Raw genomic sequence first — 23,578 nt, 5'->3', positions numbered from 1 at the left:
GTTATTTTTGAAGTTGTAGAGCACTGTAGGCGTACACAGTACTTTTACAAAACACCTAAAAATGAGTTTTGAGGTTTACAAGAGGAGGACTATCAGAGGGAAGAACACCAGTGCTTCCCTGAAATGTCTTGATGTCTGGCTTTTATCTTTGAAATACCCTTGTACGTTATGGAATGCAAGTTTGAATATACTGGGTAATTACAGTGAATGTATTTGTTCAGATTAATAATAGACAAGATATCTTCCCAAAGAGAGGGGGTGGGTGTCTGTGTACGTAAGTAATAGATTCTATCTGGTCTTCGGCCTCTTGTTTTCTGCTGATCCTGAAGAAGCAGTCTGTAAACTTGAACATTTTTCTTTTCTTTTGAACTTTTTAAAGGCTCTGAATCATTGATCTTACAAATCTTGACACTTCTTCATCTGTTAGCTGTGAGCCCCTTCATATTTCTTGGGCTTTTATTGATAAGTCTAAGTGAGAATAGTAACTTTCTCCCTGAAACTGTAATGAGAGAGCTTGCAGCTGCCATATTCTTTTGAAGTTTAATATTGAAGTATCTGAAAATATTTTGTCAACGGAGAGTCAAGTAGTAGCTCTAGGTAACATACCTATGTGAGAAACCTTACAGAACTAACTCTAGAATGAGCCTTCCCCAAGATTCCACTGCCACTGCTAAACCCTCAAGGGTATTATATGCCACAGGCCTAGGAGAAAGTTTTCCCTTTTCAACCAAGCAGTGAAATATAGTGGCTGCATAGCTCTGTTAAAATGCTCAGTGGTAACAGAGAACATTCAAATTGTCATTAGGCTTCAGAGCTAATACTTCATTCAGATGCTTTTTCAAGCTGTCAGTAAGGTTCTAACTATACTATATATTTTACCATGTTGTCCAATGCTAGCTTTAGGTCAGTGCTCTGCAACAGTTACACCAAGGTTTGGTTACATCCTTGTAGGTAGATCAAACTGTATTATAATACTGTAAATGGTGAAGTGTAGATGCCAGAACCATGACCTCTATGCATTCAGAAGGTTTTTTAAAGCTCAATTTCTGAAGAAATGGAGGCAGCCTTAGGGCATGGTGTAGGTTTGCAGACTGCGTCATTGCAAGGTAAACGGTACAATCAGATAGTTGTTGAACTGTTTGAGTCCTGCACAAACCAGGAGGCTAGTATGGACACACGTTAAACTGTTTCAGGAGGAAATGGGTGGTTTAGCTATATAATGTGAAAACCTTCCTGGTTACATGTATTTATGTACTCATAAGATACTGCTGCTAGTGAGATTATGCATACTGTTGCTGCACTAATCAGATATTCCTCCTGTGCCAGTAGTGTACATTCAGATTAGATAGAGCTTTTGAGGCTTGCAGTTCCATAGCAATATACATCTGATATCACAAACAACACTTCTTTGTTCAAGAGCCCCTGCTGCTGGGCATCGCTCTGTCACTACTGACCATCAATTTGGAATCCCCCAAATTTAATGGTGCCTTTATGCTGAAAACTGCATAATTGCCCAACTACTCTAATGAGGGGTAGTGGAGCTATTTGGTGTAGATTAATCTTTTCTCTCTCTCCCCAGCTTCTTAAAGCACCGTCGGTTTCACCCTGAGAACAGAGGGAGGTTTGGAGTATCTTATGTGCACAATCCATTTTGAGCTTGAATAGTAAAACATAGGCCACCAATATTTAGTGGAAGTAAAAATTAAACTTTACAGCTCTGTTTCAAACCCAGTACACACCTAAGCAGCTAAAGGTCCATATCTAGGCCGGCCTGATGGTCTTCAGAAGAATAATCTGTTGGCTGGTGTGGATTTGTTTGGGCCCCAAGCTGGAGAGAGCGGCACTGATTTTGAGTTACTCCTTTTCTCTATGTCAAGTGGAAAGGGGAATCATGGAAGTGTGTAGTTAAGGTGGCTAAAAGCCATGTATTCTCAGGCCATGCAGGAGCCTGCCTGACCCCTGACATAAGTCAGAAAAGCTCTGAAGCTGAAACACAGAATAATCGTACACCAGGTCACTCCAACCATTCTCCTGATTCACCCCCTCTGCCAGGGAGCAGGGCTGGTAGAGAGCCTTTATGTCAACTCTACACTGGCCAGGAAGGGCCTCTAAGCAGGGGTATTCTCAGGGGTCTGTTTTTTCCCCCACTTTAAACCCCCCTTGCTGCTGCTAGAATAGCATAAAAGTATCTTAGAGTAACTGAGAATCAGGCCCACTTGTTTAGCAGCTGTGCCTTGTACACCATTCCTTTCCAATGGGCCAATCCAAAAAGCAGCGTTGACGTGTTGGAAAGGGAGCTAGATTGAGCTCTCGCCAGCCGAAAGGATGGATTAGCAAAAGAGAGAGAGCCTTTGGGAAGACAAAAATGGTGAATTGTGGATTACTACTCTTCCCTTCCTCTTCTCCCAAATGCATACTGCTCTGTCCTTGAAAACAGGTAATCCAGTAGCTTCATGGTGGCACCCAACCCTTACCTGAAGTTTGAATGGTGCACTGCTGTCTTCTGCCTCTGTTTTAAAAAACCCTTATTTGGGCTCTTAAGCATTTTCAGCCAGATCATGCAGGTTGTTAAATGGCAACGTGCTTTGTATCTGCATCACTAGCCAGGGTAATTTTAATGGTTACGTTATTATGGTGGCCACGTATCTGGGCACTTGCAGATGCTGTAGCTGAGGGCCACTTCCACCACCTTGTTGACTGTTGAAATTCAGGCTTTGTTCTTTATTGGATCTTATCTCAACAAGACAAAGTGGATTTAAAGCTCAGACTGCCTTGGGCAGGCAGTGAGATTTTGCTCTGTTTTCCCATCTTGCACTTTATTTGCCTGAGGAATAAACTGGACATTAGACAGTCCATTGTCATATATCTTAAGACCATAAATTTCAGACTTGGACCCCTAAATAACCATGTATGACAAATTAATCTGCAGACTTTGAAGTCTTGACGTGAACTGAAGAAGGTACAGAAAATGTGTAGAACAGTTACCTGGATCTTTATTGCATATGTTTTTATACAGTTATGCAGTAGACCAGATGTAAAGTCATTGTTTACAACTTGTCATCCCAGTATTTGATGTGGGATTCTCTGGGATTTGCAAATCTCTAACTTGTATTAGAGAAAAGTAAAACTGCATAATGCTGCCCTGCCTGAAAATTGTAAAATTAGCTTTTAGGTGACATCAGTCTAACCTTAATGACCCCTTCTTTGAAAGAAATCCACCTAAGAGCTCCCATCCTACAAGCTCCCCTGAAAAATGGAGCTGATGACATCTGAATATTTTTTGTTTCCACCTAGTATGTATTCCAGAAATGGTATAGCCGAATTTAGGATAATTTGTACCTATTTAAGCGGCAAAGAGTCCTGTGGCACCTTATAGACTGACTGACTTGCATCCTACAAAGTGGGTATTTACCCACGAAAGCTTTATCCAATACGTCTGTTAGTCTGTAAGGTGCCAGAGGACTCTTCACCGCTTTTACAGGTCCAGACTAACATGGCTACCCCTCTGATACTTGTACCTATTTAGTTTCTCTTTTTCTTCTTCAGGGCTTGGCTGCACTTGAAAGTTCATTCAGATTAAGGTAGGGTGTGAATTTTAAGCACAGTAGTTAGTCTGGAATAACTCCGTGTGTGGATTTGCTAGTCCCAGGATAAGAGAATCCCCTCGTGGAGTTATACTGGAACAGTAGAAGAGTTATACTGGAATAGCTCCATATGTAGGCCAGCCCTTATGCGCAAGACCACAGTTTAAAGATTAAAACCTCCACTGACTGACTGACTTTTCTTGTTCCAAAGACATCCCCAACCAAGCAGCAAAGAGTAGCACAGGCACAAATTGGTAGCAGCAGATGCATGCCTGAGTCACTAAAAATTGCTGTAGGATGGCATATAACAAAATGAGCAGATTGAACTATGAACAGAAGCTGGTAATCCATTACAGTAATTGCATTTTCAAAATACGGTAGAATAGTGCATACAAAAATTAAATTCAAATAACATTACTGTTTAGATGCTAGCTTTTACAGCCCAGTCATTTTAAAGGGTCATTATCAAAATTGACAGGTCTGATGTTGAGCCTAACATTATACATATTTTCTCCTGATTCTGAAGAACCTGACAGCACCTACCCCTAACAAGGTTTGCCACATAGCTGAGAAGTTTGGATTCTATCTAAATGACATATAGCAAATCCAGAATTCTGGGTTTGGGAATCAAGGGTGTGCACATTGCACTGTACTGTCACACATTCTGCCAGACTGCCCAGTTCTTGTGAGCAGGTAAGGGAGAGAAATCTGCAAAACTTCTAGTCTTCTAAGTTTCTTGTAAATTTCAGTATGTACTGCCTGCTTGTGAGAATGGAACTTTTCAACAGAGGTATGGAACAAGTATGTGTTCATAGCACATGTCCCCAAAGTTAAGCTGGTGGAATTAGTTCCTGATGTGTCCCTTTTTTAGTTAAAAATAAAAAACTGAGGTTGTGAAACAAAGCATCGTGATACTTTTTAAAGAAGTACCAGACTCTGGAGAAATGAACATGCAAATACTTCTATAATGTTTGCTGTTGATTATTTAATGGCCTTTCTATAAACTTATCTAGTATGCATATGAAGGAACATCTAATATACTTAAAGGAACTACTACTTGTGAACTGTAGCCACTCTTTCAGTTTTCCAAATTAAAGAAATGATTACACTAGTAGAGTGATTATAGAATGTTTACATTTAATCTAAATCCAAGCTGTTTAACATGCTGGGCCTGGGGGACTCCTTTATGATTTAATCAGAGCAATTTGTATATGCAAATATTCAAGCGATTGTGAGGTTTTGTTTTTTTTTTAAATAAAAAAAACCTCTTACCTACTTTGACTGATTTCTTTTATAAGAAATTACTTTTGTACCTGGTGTGATTTGCTATGACTATTGTATAAGCCTGTGAAAGTAGAATTTACCATATGATATGATAAATATGCTGAATACAACCTTAACTACAACAGCACAATCAGTTGCAGCTGCTAGAATTCAGATGCATAGTATGCTTCCTCTCCCTGCCTCTTCTCAGTTCATTTATATTTTTATATATATATGTATATAATATAATATTGACAAGTGCGAGGAGGTGGCAGTATTATGTTTTTTCCTTCTTTCCAACCAGATGTCATGGGAAATGATGTGAGTGGTCATGCCCTTTGTTTCGCTGTGAACAAGCTTGCAGGATATTCTTTTGAGACCCCCTCATCACAGAGCCTAATTGACTTGTGTAATTGAAAAGGGACTATTCTTATTCTCCTGTGGGCAGAAATGGCTGTCTATTAAAGTATGCAGCAGGGACATTACCTGAAGGCCAATGAAAATCTGTAGAGCCTGTTTCTCTGCTTCTGCCCACTCCAAAACAAGAAAAGGGGGGGAAATCAAATTTCAGATGGTTGGATTATAGTGACGTAACTATCTCTACAGTGTCTTTAAAGGGAATTGAAATGCAGATTTAAAAACTAAGATAAAATATCTTAAATCATTATTAAAATCCATGTGTAGTGTTGTTACAAATTATAAATAGTCTTTTATAAAGGTGAACAGCAAGGTTTTATATTCTTTAAGAATTCATTAGGTTGACTTGAACTTTGAGCATAACTTAAACCTTTTAAACCTCTTCCAATCTGTCCTGGAGGAAAATTCCTTCCCGACCCCAAATATGACGATCAGCTAAACCCTGAGCATATGGGCAAGATTCATCAGCCAGATACTACAGAAAATTCTTTCCTGGGTAACTCAGATCCCACCCCATCTAATATCCCATCACAGGCCATTGGGCCTATTTACCATGAATATTTAATTACCAAAACCATGTTATCCCATCATACCATCTCCTCCATAAACTTATCGAGTTTAAATTCCCATGGTAGGGACTGAAGCCACTTTCAGGTGAGAGCACTTTGTTGTAAAACTAGACTGTAAATCTACTTGCAATGTATATATTCTAATTTTTTTTAAAAAAAATGTTATTTACTTAAGCCATTTGTTTCTCTTTCTTGCAAACAATTCCTGAGTATGTTTTCGTGACCAGAAGTACCTGTAAGCAGTGGTGAGCTGGAGCCGGTTCGCATGAACCGGTTGTTAAATTTTGAAGCAGTTTTAGATCCGGTTGTTAACCCACTTCCCTGCAGGGGGCGCTGAGGCTTTGATGGGCTCCGGCCGAGAAGTGATGTAATTCCTCCTCCGGCCGCCGGGGGTGCTGCGCTGCGGGAGCCACGTGGGCTGCTGCCTGGCCCTGACACAAGCCATGGTGCTGCTGCTGCTCCCCTGGCCCTGGGTCCCCGGCTGCTCTGCTGGGCCTGGGCTTCGTCCTGCTGCTCGGGCTGCTCCGAGCCACTCTCCCCGTAGGCACCCACCACCCTGCGCGCAGCCAGCCCCTGCCTCCGGCCATGCACACACCGTGCCCTGCCCTGCCTCCAGCCAGCCCCTGTCTCTAGCCAGCCCCTGCCGCACGCACCCCCTGCCCTGTCTCTAGCCAGCCCCTGCCGCACGCACCCCCTGCCCTGTCTCTAGCCAGCCCCACACCCCCCCGTCTCCAGCTGACCCCTGCCACACACCCCTGCAGCCCTGCCCTGCCTCCAGCCAGCCCCACACCCCCTTGCCTCCAGCCAACCCCGCACCCTCCTGTCTCCAGCCAGCTCTGCACCCCCTGCCCTGCCCACAGCCAGCTCCGCACCCCCGTCTTCAGCTGGCCCCACGTCCACTGGTCCCTGCAGTTCCCAGGGCAGTAACCCTGCACACCTGCTTCAATAAGGGGGGCAGGGAGCAGCTGGGACCCACGCATGTGCACAACCAGTCAGCAAGTGTGAAAAATCAGGACAGGGGGTGGGGGGCAATAGGAGCCTATATAAAAAAAAGGCCCCAAAATTGGGACTGTCCCTATAAAATCGGGACATCTGGTCACCCTAGCACACCCCCAGGGAGTGGCGGGGACCCACACCTGTGAAACGGAGCTCGTTTCTAGTTCAGGCCCATTTTTTTAAAAAAGAACTTTAGGCAGGGTTAACACACCAGCCTAAAGTATTGTCCCAGACAGGTCAGGCTTTTTGGTTCTTAAATCGCCGTCCGGGAGGAATTTTTAAATTTTAAAAATCCCTCCTGGGAAAATACGGACGTATGATAACCCTACTGGTACAAAAAATACGTATTGTGGCACATCCCTTAAACCAGAACTTTTTATAGGGAACCGGTTGTTAAGATTTTGGCAGTTCATCACTGACTGTAAGGCAAGAAGCTGCAAAATCTCTGAGATCTTTTCCGAGCCATTTAGGATATAATTAACCTAAAAAACCCAGTGTGGCTAAGTAACTCTCACCTATTAGCCAGGATGGGCAGGAATGGTGTCCTTAGCCTCTATTTGCTAGAAGCTGGGAATGGGCAAACGGGATGGATCGCTTGATGATTCCTTGTTCTCTTCATTCCCTCTGGGGCACCTGGCATTGGCCACTGTCAGAAGACAGGACATTGGGCTAGATGGACCTTTGGTCTGACCCCAATGTGGCCGTTCTTATCTCATTTATTCCACATTAGCACAGGTTGGAACTTTTGTGAGTCAATCAATTTATATTTTCAACAATTTTCCATAATTTCGGTTTTTAAATCTGTTGCTATTAGATTATTGTAAACAGCCAAAGCCAAATTAAAGTACCTGAAATGTGGCTATAATTTTTTCTGCTTTTGTGTGCTTTTAGTTTGCTCTTTTGTCCTGATGACTGAAAAGCCTCTTTTTCTTTTTCTTTTATTTTTTTGTAAGTAAAAAAGGAGCTTTGTTGAGCTTTTGAGTACTAAGCTTCCTTAGTATTTTGTTTCCTAAACTAAAATATAGTCTAAAACCAATTTTTAGTGTTTGCAGTTTTTTTTAACTGGATAGGTATGAGGAAACCTGACAAACACTAATTTTAGCTGTGCTAGCAGCCTCTGTTATAATAGGATTTTGGAAAAATTTTCAAAACTTACTTTCCGGAATAGTTACCAGCTGTTGTGAACTGGTTCACCCAGGTGTATGTGATGTTTCAACAACAAAAACCCTACTGTAGATACAGGAGAAAGCACTTTGAAGACTTTGATTCATCCTCACAACAGTCTTGTAAGTTAGAAAAGTAAATGTATTATCCTCATTTTAGTAATGGGGAAACTGAGGCACATAGGCTAAGAATTGCCCAAATCTGCAAAAAGAATATGTATGTGTATCAGTGCAGAGATTTGTATTTTAGAGTTCCTGGTAATCAGACTGGCATTGTGATTGCTAGACCAAACCTTTATGAATGCTTCATTCAGTTAATCCCATTAGGATCCCAGTCATAAAGCCAACTGCTATGCCTCCGATGCATACATTATTGGCAGCAGTGCTTAGAAGGTGGGTATGCACTTTCACCTACTGGAAAGCAGAGAAGCTTCAGTGTCTCCATGAATAAGCTTGACGTAAACATGGCTTTACCTTATAATAAATGCCCTCTGGGAGGCTAGACTGTCTTTCATTTTATTACTGATGAAAACTTCAGAACACAAGGACAGTGTTGATGATGAAAAGATATGGTATAGGCACCAGAGTGAAGGTTAATGGAGCCTTAACACAACCTTAGTCTTTTGGTCTGGCAAGATGATTAAGGAAGAACTGTTAAAAATAGCCATTATCTTCATCTCTGCATAACCTATCCTCTGAATTAATGTAAGAAAATAGCACACACTTGTGTGCTGTACCTGAGTGGAAATCACTGCTTCTACGGCATTCCGTTTATTCAACTGCATGTGCCACTCAATGGCCCTGTTAGTGGGGTTTAAATAGTCGTTTTCATTAACCACTTTGGCAGCACCTTTTACCTTTGGAACCAACCCTCGTACGTGACAGAGCGAAGCAGATCTCTCTACAAAGCAAGAGTGGGCTATCTCAGAGTAGAATTGAGATTGGCTGGCTGTTCACATTACCTTAAAGCCTCATCTCTGCTGAAACACTCAGTTGCATTTAAACTTTTTGCCATAATATTTTGTACTCCACCAGAGGCACTTTCTTGATCCCTTGTTTTCTGAAATATCCAATGAGTACGAGATTCCAAACTGCCCATATGAACTGATGGGGCACATGTAAGAATGTATTACAAAGATTTCATTTGCCTTCCTGCAGGTGACGATAATGGGAAGAAGGCCAACAACCCCAACCACTGTAACTGCATCATAGACCAAATCTTCACAGGCGGACTGCAGTCTGATGTTACTTGTCAAGTCTGCCAGTAAGTGTAATTTGGTTAATTCTGCACTCAGATGGGATTCAGAGTAGCAGCCGTGTTAGTCTGTATCCGCAAAAAGAAAAGGAGGACTTCTGGCAGACTAACAAATTTATTTGAGCATAAGCTTTTGTGGGCTACAGCCCACTTCATCGGATGCATAGAATGGAACATATAGTAAGATAATATATACATACAGAGAAGGTGGAAGTTGCCATACAAACTGTAAGAGGCTAATTAATTAAGAAGAGCTATTATCAGCAGGAGAGAAAAAAACTTTTGTAGTGATCATCAAGATGGCCCATTTAGACAGCTGACAAGAAGATGTGAGGATTCTTAATATGGGGAAGTAGATTCAATATGTGTAATGACCCAGCCACTCCCAGTCTCTATTCAAACCCAAGTTAATGGTATCTAGTTTGCATATTAATTCAAGCTCAGCAGTTTCTCGTTGGAGTCTGTTTTTGAAGCTTTTCTGTTGCAGAATTGCCACCCTTAAGTCTTTTACTGAGTGGCCAGAGAGGCTGAAGTGTTCTCCTACCGGTTTTTGAACGTTATGATTCCTGATGTCAGATTTGTGTCCCTTTATTCTTTTGCGTAGAGACTGTCTGGTTTGGCCAATGTACATGGCAGAGGGGCATTGATGGCACATAATGGCACATATCACATTGGTAGATGTGCAGGTGAACGAGCCCCTGATGGCATGGCAAATGTAATTAGGTCCTATGATGGTGTCACTTGAATAAATATGTGGATAGAGTTGTCATCGGGCTTTGTTGCAAGGATAGGTTAGTGGATTAGTGTTTTTGTTGCGTGGTGTGTGGTTGCTGGTGAGTATTTGCTTCAGGTTGGGGGCCTGTCTGTAAGCGAGGACTGGCCTGTCTCCCAAGATCTGTGAGAGTGAGGAATCATTTTTCAGGATAGGTTGTAAATCTTTGATGCGCTGGAGAGGTTTTAGTTGTGATGAGGCTGATCCACCAGTGCATTGTCATACTGAGTCTTTTTTCTTGCACCATATGGTTTAACTACAGCATCACCTAAATGCAAGCAATTAGAAGGCAAGTGTCATAGATCAAAATATACTGAAAAATCTGCCTGGAAAAATATCACAGGTTTATGGGATTTTGCATTTTAGGTTAGAGTTTGATTGGCCTACCAAAATTTGGTTAATTTCAAAATTCATAATAAGAAAACTTTCAAGGCAAATTTTCTTTTGATAGGGAATATGCAGGTGCACCAGACTTGAAGTAAGAGAACTCTTTTTTATGCAGCCACATTATCATTTTTCTTCAGTTCTGAGCTTTCGGTTTTGGTGGCAAAGGTTTCTAGGGTCTGGCTCTAGGTAAATTTAAATAAGAGAAAATAAAGGTTTGCTAGAGTCAGGAGAAGAATCCTTTCTGTTCTATGTTATCAGGCAAGGTGGCTTACTTTAAGCCATTTGACATCACCCGGGGAGTTGGAACTCCACTACATATTTTTTGGTCTTATCTTGCATTCCCCAAACTATCTACACTGTCTTGCAGATGGACTGTTGTACTCTGCTCATTTAATCAGTTGTTGTACTCAGTTTTCAGGAGTGACCTACAGAGTTCTCACTATAGGAATGATTGAGCATCATGGAAAAAAGTGTGAAATGTTAGTCTTTGTCTTTTGGCCCCACAGAGTCCGTATGTGACAATGGTTGCCTGGATGCGGTATCAGCACAGCTGATATCTACTAAGAATAATATATTATGTCAGAATTTTTAAGAAAATTAACAAGGAAAGATGGGAGTTAAAGAAAAAGGCTCAATGCATAAAAATAAGTTTGGCAGATTGAAATTAGTATCCATAAATGTTGCATGTTTCTTCTTTTGATCATTTCAAATATTTTGCACTAGTGAAGCTGAATGAAAGTGGGAAGTTGTAAACTTAGATTTTTAGTCCAAAAGAAGTGGTATTTAGAGGAAGGAGGAGGCCAGAAGAGCAGATAAAGAGCACAGGCAGAACATTCTTTCATAAACAAAAAAAGTTAGCATTTGGAAGCAAGAATCACGTACAGATCTGAATGGTAGAAGGAAAGGTTCAAGGGAATGGAGGTTAGAGCTTTCCAGTCACCTCTAGCCAGTGGGTTTGTCTTCAGCTGTCTTGTAGAGAAACCTGAGCCGGAATATAATGTACTTTCTGATTCGGGTATTCTCTAAGATCTCAATTTCCAAGTGCCATGGCAGATTGTAGAGTGAACTCTGAAGTTCCAACTAGCACACCATTGCATATCAAGAGTATTTCTGTTCTCTTTTTTTGTCTGAACACAGATAGTGCAACAATCTAAATAGAAACACCGTAGCACTTTCATCCCAGGATGCAGGCCAGATTCTGCATCTCAGAGCAACCCAACCATTTGGCTCTAAGTCACTGAACTCCATTAAGCTGTAGACTGTAGCAAGTTTATATCCTGCATTCAAAACATGCAATAAATTTCCTAAAATCTGTGGTTTTTCTTTTTGTGCTTTTTAAATAAATCTCCAGTAAAGGAATTGGCTGTGTAAATATAGTATTGAGCACAGCTGTTTTGTCATACATACTTTATGTAGTCTGAGTGCCCTGTACAGATGAAGTAGAACTCGTTGCCTTGTCCAGTAAATGTCCAGTTTATACCATATAGTAAATCATACATTTTGTACTGTTACTTTTAACTCCTTGTGTTAAATGCTAAACTCCTTTCTTTTTCCTAGTGGTGTTTCCACAACGATAGACCCGTTCTGGGACATCAGTTTGGATTTGCCTGGCTCCTCTACACCATTCTGGCCACTGAGCCCAGGGAGTGACGGCAGTGTGGTGAATGGGGAAAGCCATGTATCGGGCACCACCACGCTCACAGACTGCTTGCGAAGGTACAACATATGGCAAACAGAATGTAGATAGGGGAAATAATCTTGCTCGCTTCTGCTGTCCACAAATAAGAAATAATGGCAACTAATAAAGCAAACTAACAACATTTTACCACAGCAGTATTCCTCAGCCATCTTGTAGTACATAACATGCACTTAAATTTGTTGTGGCTGTTTTTGTTTTTTGTTTTATTTTAATCTCTAGCAAAATGTGACCAAAATCAGTCTGGTTATCTATTGGTTGTATTCTATGAGAAATTAGTTTAGCTCTCAATCCAGCACCCAGGGGCTATGTATGCATATCACAAAAACCACTGACACAATTGATATGCAATGTCCTCCTTCTTGGTGCTGTCTGCAGAGAAGCCATGGTTTGAATGGGCCATGGAGAATTATCTTCCCACTCACCTTTAGAGATGGGCTCTCCAGGCCTGGCTGAGGCGCACTGTGAGAGAGCCTGCATTACTAATGCTTATTATGTGAATAGAGGACTTCAGTCTCAAGAGCTGTCAGTGCAGCACTTCTTGCAGGTACTAACCTCACTCCTAATAAGTGAAAAGAAATTAAATAAGAAAATGTAAAGTTGTCCTTCAGCCAGACTCTTATGATTGGCCTTGCACAGTATTGGAATAGTTACTAATCTTGCCTGCTCTGTGCTGTAATACCATGATATGGTTGAGTGAAGGTTAAGGATGACACCTTAACTCAGAATCTCTTGACTTTGTTGGCTCAAGTTATAAAAAACTGCTACTATTAAGGGTGGGTTACTGTTTTAACATGCAGTAGAAATATATATTTTTAAACTGTCCCATTGGCCTGACAAGACAATAGTTGCAGAATACTCTTTAATTCATAACTCGTATGACAGTTGTTTAAAAACAAAACAGACCTACTGACTTTGTACCATTTTGTACAGGGGGAAATGATGCATCTGGGATAGAATTACATTTGTGCTCTGGTTCAGCCTCCTGAGGCTTAAAACTGCTAGACAAGCACCTAAACAAAGCTTCACAGCACAGTTAGTTGTACATTTAATTTTCATATAGAGCATAATGCACTTGAATGTGTCAGGTCTGTCATAGTCTAAAATGTCCAATTACAGTTTAATATGTATTATTACAAGAAGCTTCAATAACTTTAAACCCAACATAATGACAGGTTTCAGAGTAGCAGCCGTGCTAGCCTGTATCCGCAAAAAGAAAAGGAGTCCTTGTGGCACCTTAGAGACTAACCAATTTATTTGAGCATAAGCTTTCGTGAGCTACAGCTCACTTCATCAGATGTATTCGATGAAGTGAGCTATAGCTCACGAAAGCTCATGCTCAAATAAATTGGTTAGTCTCTAAGGTGCCACAAGTCCTCCTTTTCTTTAAACCCAACATTAGTAGAGATACTAGAAAATGCATACGGCTTGTACATTTAAATTTAGAAGAAAAACTAGAAGTCAGTCCTCGTAGTCTTTTTTTTTTTTTTTTTTTTTTTTTTTTTTTAACAGAAGATTTAATATCAGGATTCCCGGAGCCTGAACATTTTTTGTTTTAATGTGTTTCTATGAGTGTCTACACAGTGGCTTAGTGTTTACTTCAAGAACTGTCCCATCCTCTAACAGTTTCCTGCACCCCATTAAGTGGTTATAAATCACTCCTTTCCACCTGATTTTAGTAACAGGCTGGAATTTCTTAAAACTTAGATTTTGAAGCAAATCTTTAGTTGTCAATGATTTGACCTTGAACAGAACTCTACATCCATACCTTCCTCTCTCCCTCTAGAGCTCTGACCCCAGCCTGAGAGCTGGAAGAGCATCCTGGGGACTGGCATGTAACTGAGCACAGCAAGCATGTGGCTTTGCTTCAGAATTCCCATGTCCACGTTTTTGGTTTTGAAAACAAAAGGTCTGCACAAGCTATCTCAAAATGAGCTATTCTGTTGTGGTGGATGACCCAACATTCGCTCTCCTTTCTCCGCCACTGATGCACTTCAGGGCAGCTTGCCCAAGTGGAAGCAAATGTAAATGTCCGAGTTGGAAATCTGAAACAGGGCTCTCCTATATTGGTAGCTTTTTAAATTCTAATTTATCTTGCAAAAAGGAAAAAAGAAAAAGCATATTTCCTTAGCATCTGCTCTCTGGGTATAATTATCTCAGCACAGGACTTGTACTTACCTTGTATAATAGAACGATAACTAATGACTCTGCTCTGTGCCCAATTTCCTAATCTTTCTAGAACACATTATAAATATGCACTGTGCAAAACTGTGCATGGTTTTCAGTGGGTCTTGCACTTTAAGAAATATGTGGAGAAAGGGGCAGCAGGTCACCTCTGGCTTTCCTGAGAGAAGATTTAAGTTTATCTCGCATGCTACTAAGTGGTTACAAGTGGAAATGAAAACTGTTTTCAAGATGCATTGAAAATAATTTGCCTGTATTATGCATCCTTCCACTTCTTAATATTTTTCAGGTTTACAAGGCCAGAACATCTAGGAAGCAGTGCCAAAATCAAATGTAGTGGTTGCCATAGCTACCAGGAATCTACCAAACAACTCACTATGAAGAAATTACCCATTGTGGCCTGTTTTCATCTCAAAGTAAGTTCACAAAGGACAGGTGGTTGAAAGAACATAGACTCTGCTCTCGGGCAATGAGTTGGTTTCTATAGATCTCTCTGCTATCTCTAACGTCACTATAATTAATTTATTGTAACATAAACTAACTTAAAGGACAACTGGCTTTTCCAGTTAGATTTTAGTTTAAGGACATTATGATTGTATGTATGTATGCAGCCTTGCCCATATGTCTCTGGGTGCCTATCAAAATAGAACTTTTTTCAAAAATACGAAAAAGTACTAAAAATTTCTGAACCAAACAAAAACAAATCTCTAGTGGCACTTATTCCTCCTGTACAATAGAGCTACTACCCACAAGCCACACAGAATGAGAAAGAAAATAAAAATACTGTGTGCTTCAACTGGAAGGATGCCACAGATGTACTCTGTGTTTTGAAGGGAAAGCATTCCAAAGTTACAGGGCCACAATGGAGAAGCTTCCTGTAACATCCCCACCATTTGTCTCAAGATCATACTGTGGTGGCTTTTAGAACTTCCAACTCACCATTGATGGCAGATGCTGTGATGGAAGACCGTGTAATAGATGGTCACTCAGCCCAGTCCTGTATTGTTTATGGCTTTAACTGCAAGTAATATGACCACGCCGTACTGGAAAGCAGGCAGCCAGTGCAGAGCATGGGTGTCTTTCTTATTTGTTTTCCTTAGCAAAGTGGAAAGAGTGCCCAGAAGGTGAGACTGCTTCAGGGGCAAGGCAGTGTGGGCAACAATATAAAAGAGGTTTTAGTACAATTGAGCATTTGTGTAGCCGTGGTGATTGAAGGTTTTGAAAATAAGTGATCTTGGGAACTCATCTTGTTGTCCTCTCTGGTAAAAGTTAAGATATAACATTTCATGCATCAAAGCACGATACCAATATCTCTCAATTCCAAAAGTTGTTGTGATGATAAATTGTAAGGTATTTTAATATGGCTTAACTAATATCAAATTCATCATAAAGGACATATGTTCTGACAGTGTTAATAATGCAATTAGAAAGATGAACAGAGAATCAAAAGGATATAAGTCGGAGTTTTTGACATCCTGTTCTGTTGCTAGGGAATTGTTATGGCATTGTAAAGGGAGAATAATTAGCTAGGAGTGTAAATAGGACAGGAGTACTGAGAAATGGGGAAAGGGACTTTCTTTAAATAGAAACTCATTCATCTCATTCTGCTATTTTTTCCTTTCTCCACTTCTGTAGAAAGGATGATGAAAGTATGACGTGTATCACAAATTCATCTCTCCCTTTAGGAGAAAGGAGACAGATTATTTTTTTAATTTTACCTTCCGTTTGTTCCTTATTTTGATTTAGTATTCGTGTACACAGACAACTGGCATAACAGTGCCAGTCACTTGAGATGATTTCTTGCCTTGTTGGTGTTGGTAGATTAAACACACCAGTCAGGTGGCAGAATCCTTAAAGGCATATCTGTCCCCGGTAGCATTTGTCTATCACCAGTTTTGCTGCAGATGTAAGCTCTTTGGAACAGGGACTGTCATTTGCTGTATGTTTGTATAGTGCCTATCACGCTGGATGTTACTGTTTGAGGCCACAGTATAAGCGTTTATCTTAATATAAATGGGGATAAGTTTATCTCCCTAGATATTCAGTTACCATTCTAAGCTTTGATTTCCCTCTACTCCTGCTCCCTCATGAATTAGGATTTCCTAGGGAAAATTTGTTAGCACTTGTATATACTGATCTAACTGATACCTGAAAGCTACCAGAAAAATACCTAATTTATTCACATTCTCTTGTGGCTGTGTGACAATCTCCCTACTTTCCTTTCATCTCACTTTGCCCAATGTGTAAGACATGTACAAGGAAAGGAAATCGGAGTCTCTTCTCTAAAAGAAACTTCCACTTTCTATCTTCAGCGGTTTGAACACTCAGCCAAACTGAGGCGAAAGATCACTACATATGTCTCCTTTCCGCTGGAGTTGGACATGACACCATTTATGGCTTCCAGGTATGTACAGTGTTAAAAATCCCACAGAGGTTAAGTTAGTCTGGATACCAATCTTGCACATGCATGTTGTGAAGATGGAATATCCTTTGAGACCAGGCTGTGACGCAGTGTATATACAGATATATCCATGTAAATATGTCCATGAAAGGGTTTGCACTGGTTTAACTAAATCTATTTCAAAATCGATTTTAGTAAAACCAATTCAGGTCTTGTGTTTTAAACAAGGTTCTATTTAAATCTTAGTTTTCTGTTAACACCTGTTTAACTTCAAAGGTAGATAATTAACAGAGATGTCCTTTCTTCAAAATGCTAGAGATCCCACATCCTGTCCTTTCAGTCAAGTACGTTCCTCAGTGCAATCAGGGAGGATCCAATTTAACATTCCTAATATTTTTAATGTTAGAAAAACGTGCAAAAATCTCCCTTCCTCTTTTTATGTAAAGCCCTCTTCTGCCACTCCTGAGATGACAGAAAAGTCAAAAAAGTTCAAGCCCAATTAAAATACTTTCAACTAGGGTTGTGTCTGCTTTTAGCAGTTTAGCTAGTAAGCTTCTCCAGACGTAGTAAGACTAATTTTTTTATTCAAATCTCAGTCACAAAAACAAAACCCTTGTGTAAAAATCCTTCCATAAAAGTTCAGTTAGTGACCTGAGACAATAAATTCTTATCAATTATTATACTTAAGTATCATTTCTAATTAAATTATTACTACATAAATCACATCTTAACCAATACCGAAAGCACAAAAATAACACATCTCTTAAATTCAGGATCCATATTGATACAGTTTTAATAACAATTTCAAAATTATTTACTACAGACAAACGTAGTTATTTCTGCCAAGAAAGAGGGACAGTTCCAAGCCTCCACTAAATTGCCTGTGTGATATCAGAGAAGGTTAGTTTATATCAATACTTTCCAGAGTATTTGAGGCTTTCCTGCTATTCTCTGGTGAGTCCTCTGTGGATAAAATAGCTGGGTGCTGATGAAAGGTTTCAGGTATGAAGGAATATAGCCACTATGACATCAGGATAATTATTTTTCTGCAGCAGGGGGCTCCGTAATCAGAATTTTATCGACCTGTGAAACCAGGAAGGTAATCCTATTGTTGTAATCAAAAACACAGAGTAAACTCACAAGTCAAAAGAAGGGTGATTGATCCGTAGGAGTTTAAGAGGTTAATGTAATTATATTTTGTTCAGGGTTAAGAGCCAAATTAATCTCTCAATCTGTTTTTAAGATTTGGGGATGGGAAGTTGTGACTTAAGCATGTGCGTGTTTGCAGGATTGGGGCCTTAGTTAGGAGGAGAAATCAACTTCCTAGACAGCATAGCAGTGGGCACAAATATAGTATCTGTAACACCTTAGTCAGCAATCTTCTTCTGCCACTAAGCACCATTGCACTTGCCCCTGGAGGTAGCATGCAGGTTCTCTGTGCCGTGTGTGACCCACTGCCTCCCTTTGGGAAACCACTGCTTTTAAATGACTGGATTCTTGTGTGTTTTTATTGCAGCAAAGAGAGCAGAATGAATGGGCAGTACCAGCAGCCAACGGATAGTCTAAACAATGATAATAAGTAAGTGGTGCCTTCCAGTACTCTCCTATTGTGAAAGGTAGCTGACTTTTGCAAGGTGAAGTAGAATCTGCTCTATGTCCTACAGTGTTAAAGCATTGCTATGTTTTACAGAACAGCAAGTCTGCTCTTTGGCAAAATAAAGATCATATTGCGTGTTTACTTAGCCATTCATAGCTTTTAGCAACTAAGCTATTGCCTTGCTAGTGTTATTACCAGCAATAGTATAGGGAAGGAATTTAAAAATCGTTGGTACAGGATGAAAGGGAAGGCTTTTTCTTTAAACACTCGTGCATTTATTGCAACTGAGTGTTGGAACTCTCATTACTGAGCAAGTTCCAGAGGACTGGAAATAAGCAAATGTTGTGCTAATATTAAAAAGGATAAATGGGACAACCCGAGTAGTTATAGTCCTGTAAACCTAACATCAATCCCAGGCAAAAAAATGGAATGGCTGATACAGGACTAGGTTAATAAAGAATTTAAGGAAAGTAATGTAATTAATGCCAATTAACGTAGGTTTATAGACAATAGATATTATCAGCCTTACTTGTTGATTTTTATTGATGGTGAGATTAAAAGTTTGGTTGGTAAAAATAATATTGATGATCTAATAAACTTCTTTAAGTCATTTGACTTGGTACCATGTGCATTTTGATTAAGAAACTAGAACAATACATAGTCAACATGGCACACATTAAATGGATCAAAAACTGGCTAAGTGTTGATTGTAAATGGGGAATCATTGAGCTGATATGTTTCTAGTGGGGTCTTGCGGGGATTAATTCCTGGCAGTGCATTATTTAGCGTTTTTATCAGTGACCTGGAAGGAATCATAACGTCCTCACTGATAAAGTTTGCAGATGACACAAAGATGGGGAAAGTGGTGAATAATAAAGAGGACAGGTCACTAATACAGTGGCATGGATGGTTTGGTAAGTTGGATGCAAACCAACAGTATGTTTTTAATATGGCTAAATATAAACATATATATTTAGGAATAAAGAACGTAAGCCATACTTACACAATGGAGGGCTCTATCCTGGGAAGCAATGACTTTGAAAAAGACTTGGGGAGTCTTGATGGGTAAACCATGAGCACCCAGTGCAATGTTGTGGCCAAAAGGGCTAATACGATCCTTGGATTTATAACTGGGAAATATTGAATAGGACTGAGGAGATTATATAACCTCTGTATTTGGCACTAGTGCTGACTGCTGCTGGAATGCTGTCCAGCTCTGGTGTCCACAATTCAAGAAAGAGAAGAACCACAAGAATGATTGAAAGGATTAGAAAACGTGCCTTATTGTGATAGACTCAAGGAGCTCAGTCTGTTCAGTTTAACAACGAGAAGGTTAAGCAATGGCTTGATCGTAGTCTGTAAATACCTCATGGGGAACAGAAATTCGATAATAGGGAACTCTTCAATCTAGCAGAGAAAGATATAACAAGATCTAGTGGCTAGAAGTTGAAGCTAAATAAATTCAGATCAGAAATCTGGCACACGTTTTGAACAGCCAGGGTAATTAATTATTGGAACAGTTTACCAGGGCCTGTACTGGATTTTCCATCATTGGACATTTTTAACTCAAAAATTTAATATTTTTCAAAAAGATCTGCTCTAGAGCAAACTGGAATTAAGTCAGGGAAGCCTGTGTTGTACAAGTCACACTAGGTGATGACAGGGATCCTTTCTGGCTTTATAATCCATGTATCTGTGAATTCATAATATTAATCTACTTATTTTAAAAGAAAAGTCTGTTAACTACTCAATTGTGAGCAAAGCTTCCAACTGTAAAACTAACAGTTGCAGTAAAACAAGTAGTTAGAGGCAATATCAAGATGGTGGGGAGAAAAGTATGCCCCATCCCCAACCAGTGTTGAGTACTGGTGTTTTAATTACAGTGTTTACAAATGGCATCCATTCTTTTTGCAAATGTATAGATAATCACAAGCTTCTACTCCTCTAAAAATGTTAAGTTTTTTTCTTTTGATCCAAGAGTTCATTAACTGTGTTTCTCCACCAGGTATTCCTTGTTTGCAGTAGTTAATCACCAAGGAACTTTGGAGAGTGGGCACTATACCAGCTTCATCCGGCAACACAAGGACCAGTGGTTCAAATGTGATGATGCCATCATCACCAAGGCTAGCATTAAGGATGTACTAGACAGTGAAGGGTAGGTTGTGAACAAAAAGGATACGGGGAGGAAAGAGTGGGAGCAGGTTTATCATTAATAAAGGGCCCCCTCTGGGTGGGTGAACCTTTATTACTTTCAAGTTATCAGATTTTCACCATGTAGAACGATTTCTCTCCAGAGTGATCATTTATCAGTGCTTCAGAAAGCTGGTCTAACCTACTGGGGTTTTTTAGACTGGAGAAAAGGGAAGGACAAGGTAGCAGTGCATTGTGCCTGCTGAGCAAGATAACTAGTTTCTTGTATGTCCACCCACCTTCTGGCTAATCCAGTTGGCTGCAGTAATATCTGCCTCATCACAGTCCTGCTAGCCACAGGGATGAATGTGTGATAGCTTATTACACATGTTGCTTTCATTGTTAAATACAGGTATTATGAATTCACATTGTAATAGGGTTTGTTGTAATCCCACTGGCCAACCATAACTATATGGACCACCTATTTAAGCTTCATAAGGCACAATTCCATATTATACTAGACTTTCTCCTCTGAGGGCAGTTTATTCAACAGGCTGTATAACACAGTGGTTAGATACATAGCCAAAAAGTACTACCGATATCCACTTCTGAGGGTTTGTTTCTGTTTCATTGTTTTCTTTTGGGAAATGGAATTTGATGCATTTAGCTGTGCACACATATATAGCCAGGTTGACTGCGTTGTGTAAAAGAGTACTGCCTCTTGTTTTTATTAAGCCTCTTGCCTGTTAATTTCATTGGATGACCCCTGGTTTTTGTATTGTGGGAAAGGGGAAATAACACTTCTCTATTCCCTTTTCCACACCATTCAAGATTTTATAGACCTCTATCATATCCCCCCTTAATAATGATTTCAAATAGACAGTATCACTTCAATCATTTCCTTCAAACATGCACTGTGGATGCTACATAGAGCAGTATTTTTTCAAGGTTAACATCTTTGTCATTTGAGAAGTATCAGGAATTGGGTTCGGTTTCAAGAAAAAATCACTTAAAATCTGTAATCGCCTCCATTCTGGCATTTCCAGCCATGGATTTGGTGCTGGAAAGATCAAATCTGTTCTGCTCTAGTTTTTAATTATACCTGACATTTCCTTTGATTGCTGCAAGTGCAGGCAGTTGGTTTGGAATTTTTAATAGGTTTTCATATTTTCCTTTTCTGCTTTTCAGCCGGGCAATGTGCATCTTTTCTATGATATTTGACTTTTTAGTGTAAATTATTTTAATTAATTCGTTTAACAAAAAGGTCAGTAGACCAGATTGGTTTGTTTTCCTTCATTAGGAAACAGGTAGCATTGCTCCTGGGCCTGGGAGATTTGTGGAGGCAGTTACCCAGTCCAACGAAATAGGAGGTGACTTGTATCACTCTAGTAGCATCTCCAGCTGATTAAGAAACAGCGTTGACTGACTGTGAAGGGAATCCTGCCCATTTTTTCCTTGTTCAGATAATGATGGCTCTGACTAGACCTCCACCTGTAGAAGGAGAGGAAAGATTCAGGAAACCCTGTGGAGTGGGGAAATGGAAGATGATAATCATTCCATAGCACCTCTTAATGTGGAGATATCAAAAGTGCTTTACAAGTATTTTAACTGGCCTTGCAGCAACCCTGCCAATATGAAGTGGGCAAGGGATGCACAGGGATCACTTTGCTCCCCACTGAAATGCAGCTGCCTCCAGGATAGAACTCAGCAGCTGTGTTGTAGTACACAGAAATGCTGCCCAGTAGTTTAGGACAAGAGGAGAAGAATTTTACCCAATTGAACCTGCCACAAGGAGTATAAGTATACATGTCAGATTTGGCTGGGACACAAAGGTTTCCACCCATGGTCTTGTTCAAAAAAATAAAAAAGTGGCATAAGATCTTTAATGATTGTAAGTGGTCGAGACCTTGCTTGTACACATCTACAGAATCATCATCACCACTTTTTCCAGCATCTAGGTGTTACGTGGAGGTCTCCCATCCAAATACTAACCTGGTCTAATCCTGTTTAGCTTTCAAGACTTGACAGTAGGTTACAGAACAGAGTGGTCAGGCTCCAGGACAGACAGGCAGCGAGCATATTGGCTACTGATCAAATTCTGTATGCTGATTTTTTTCATGGTTATCCTATGAAACTAATTCACGTCCCTGGAATTGTTCCAGCTTTCAAAATAAAATAGTGCTAATAGTCCTTGTTTTTATCCTGGCTGTATTGGTCATTGGGATTTAAAATCTGTAATGTGCAGCATAAGATTAAAGTTGTGTTTTGTCTTCCTTTTTGCAGATATTTGCTGTTCTATCACAAACAGTTCCTGGAATATGAGTAGCCTTATCCAGCAGTTTGTCAGATAAATGAAAGGAAGAAAATAAGCAAGCCTTCTGAAATGACACACAAACCTACCTGAAATGAAAAGACCCATTAAACAACAACTAGCACTGAGCTGTAACAGGACCTACTTGACACTGGCTCACAGCCTGGCGGAGTAAGAAATGAACAATGTCCAACGTGTATGCAGTCCCGCAAGGACAGAAAGGGGGGAAAAAAGAGGCTACAGTCAGTCATGTAAGAGCGGAAATATAAAATGAGAGGAATGCTCTGGGTGGGGGAAATGGGAGCAGAGGAGTCCAGGCACTGGTACATCTCCTATGTTCCTCCGAAAAGTGTGTGGGAAGGCAAGGGGGTGTGCCATCATCTCCATAAAGCATCTTCTCCATTGGTGCTTCAGCTCCAACTGACCAATCACATAACAGTTATTATTAAAAATCCAAGCCCATTTTTGATGCATATGGGTCTGAAAGCAGTAAAGTGGAGGAGGATGGGATGACACAACTAAAGGACTTTGCAAGTATCTTTTTATTTGTGAATTTTAGTTATTAAATAAATACAGTATGAAACTATTAGGCTCTTTTTTTCGACAAAAGTAAAAGAAATCCTGGATTGTGGAACTGAAGCTACAGTACTGAGACAGGTTTTCAAGCATGCCTGCTGCACAGGTGGTAATCTGCCATCAGACTGCTCATCAAAGCATCTGCACAGATTCTTTTCTGTTTGAGCCCTTTGTTTTGTTTTGTTTTTCTATAAATAGCTATTTTCTTATTTTTTTTTCCTTTTATTCCCTTTTTTCACGAGAATGAAATTCATAAATGGAACCATCAGTAAAATGA

General features: G+C 40.1%; 1 protein-coding gene across 5 annotated transcripts in view; it reads left to right on the top strand.

Moving 5' to 3' along the window:
* USP22 (ubiquitin specific peptidase 22) overlaps positions 1 to 23,311 on the top strand; it is a 195,256-nt gene extending 171,945 nt beyond the window's left edge. For all 5 annotated transcript variants that reach the window (XM_073361871.2, XM_073361872.2, XM_073361868.2 and 2 more), the window contains 7 exons: positions 9,151 to 9,256; positions 11,964 to 12,122; positions 14,576 to 14,702; positions 16,599 to 16,690; positions 18,204 to 18,266; positions 20,290 to 20,439; positions 22,698 to 23,311. In XM_073361871.2, the coding sequence (XP_073217972.1) occupies positions 9,151 to 9,256; positions 11,964 to 12,122; positions 14,576 to 14,702; positions 16,599 to 16,690; positions 18,204 to 18,266; positions 20,290 to 20,439; positions 22,698 to 22,740 (740 nt within the window). In that variant the 3' untranslated portion in view covers positions 22,741 to 23,311. The remainder of the gene's footprint in view (positions 1 to 9,150; positions 9,257 to 11,963; positions 12,123 to 14,575; positions 14,703 to 16,598; positions 16,691 to 18,203; positions 18,267 to 20,289; positions 20,440 to 22,697) is intronic.
* Positions 23,312 to 23,578: the final 267 nt, after the last annotated feature.

The sequence above is a fragment of the Lepidochelys kempii genome, chromosome 10 (assembly GCF_965140285.1).
Source record: "Lepidochelys kempii isolate rLepKem1 chromosome 10, rLepKem1.hap1, whole genome shotgun sequence".
Classification (NCBI taxonomy): Eukaryota; Metazoa; Chordata; order Testudines; family Cheloniidae; genus Lepidochelys; species Lepidochelys kempii.
The sequence above is the reverse complement of the archived record's forward strand: the minus strand, read 5'-3'. Positions and strand labels throughout refer to the sequence as shown.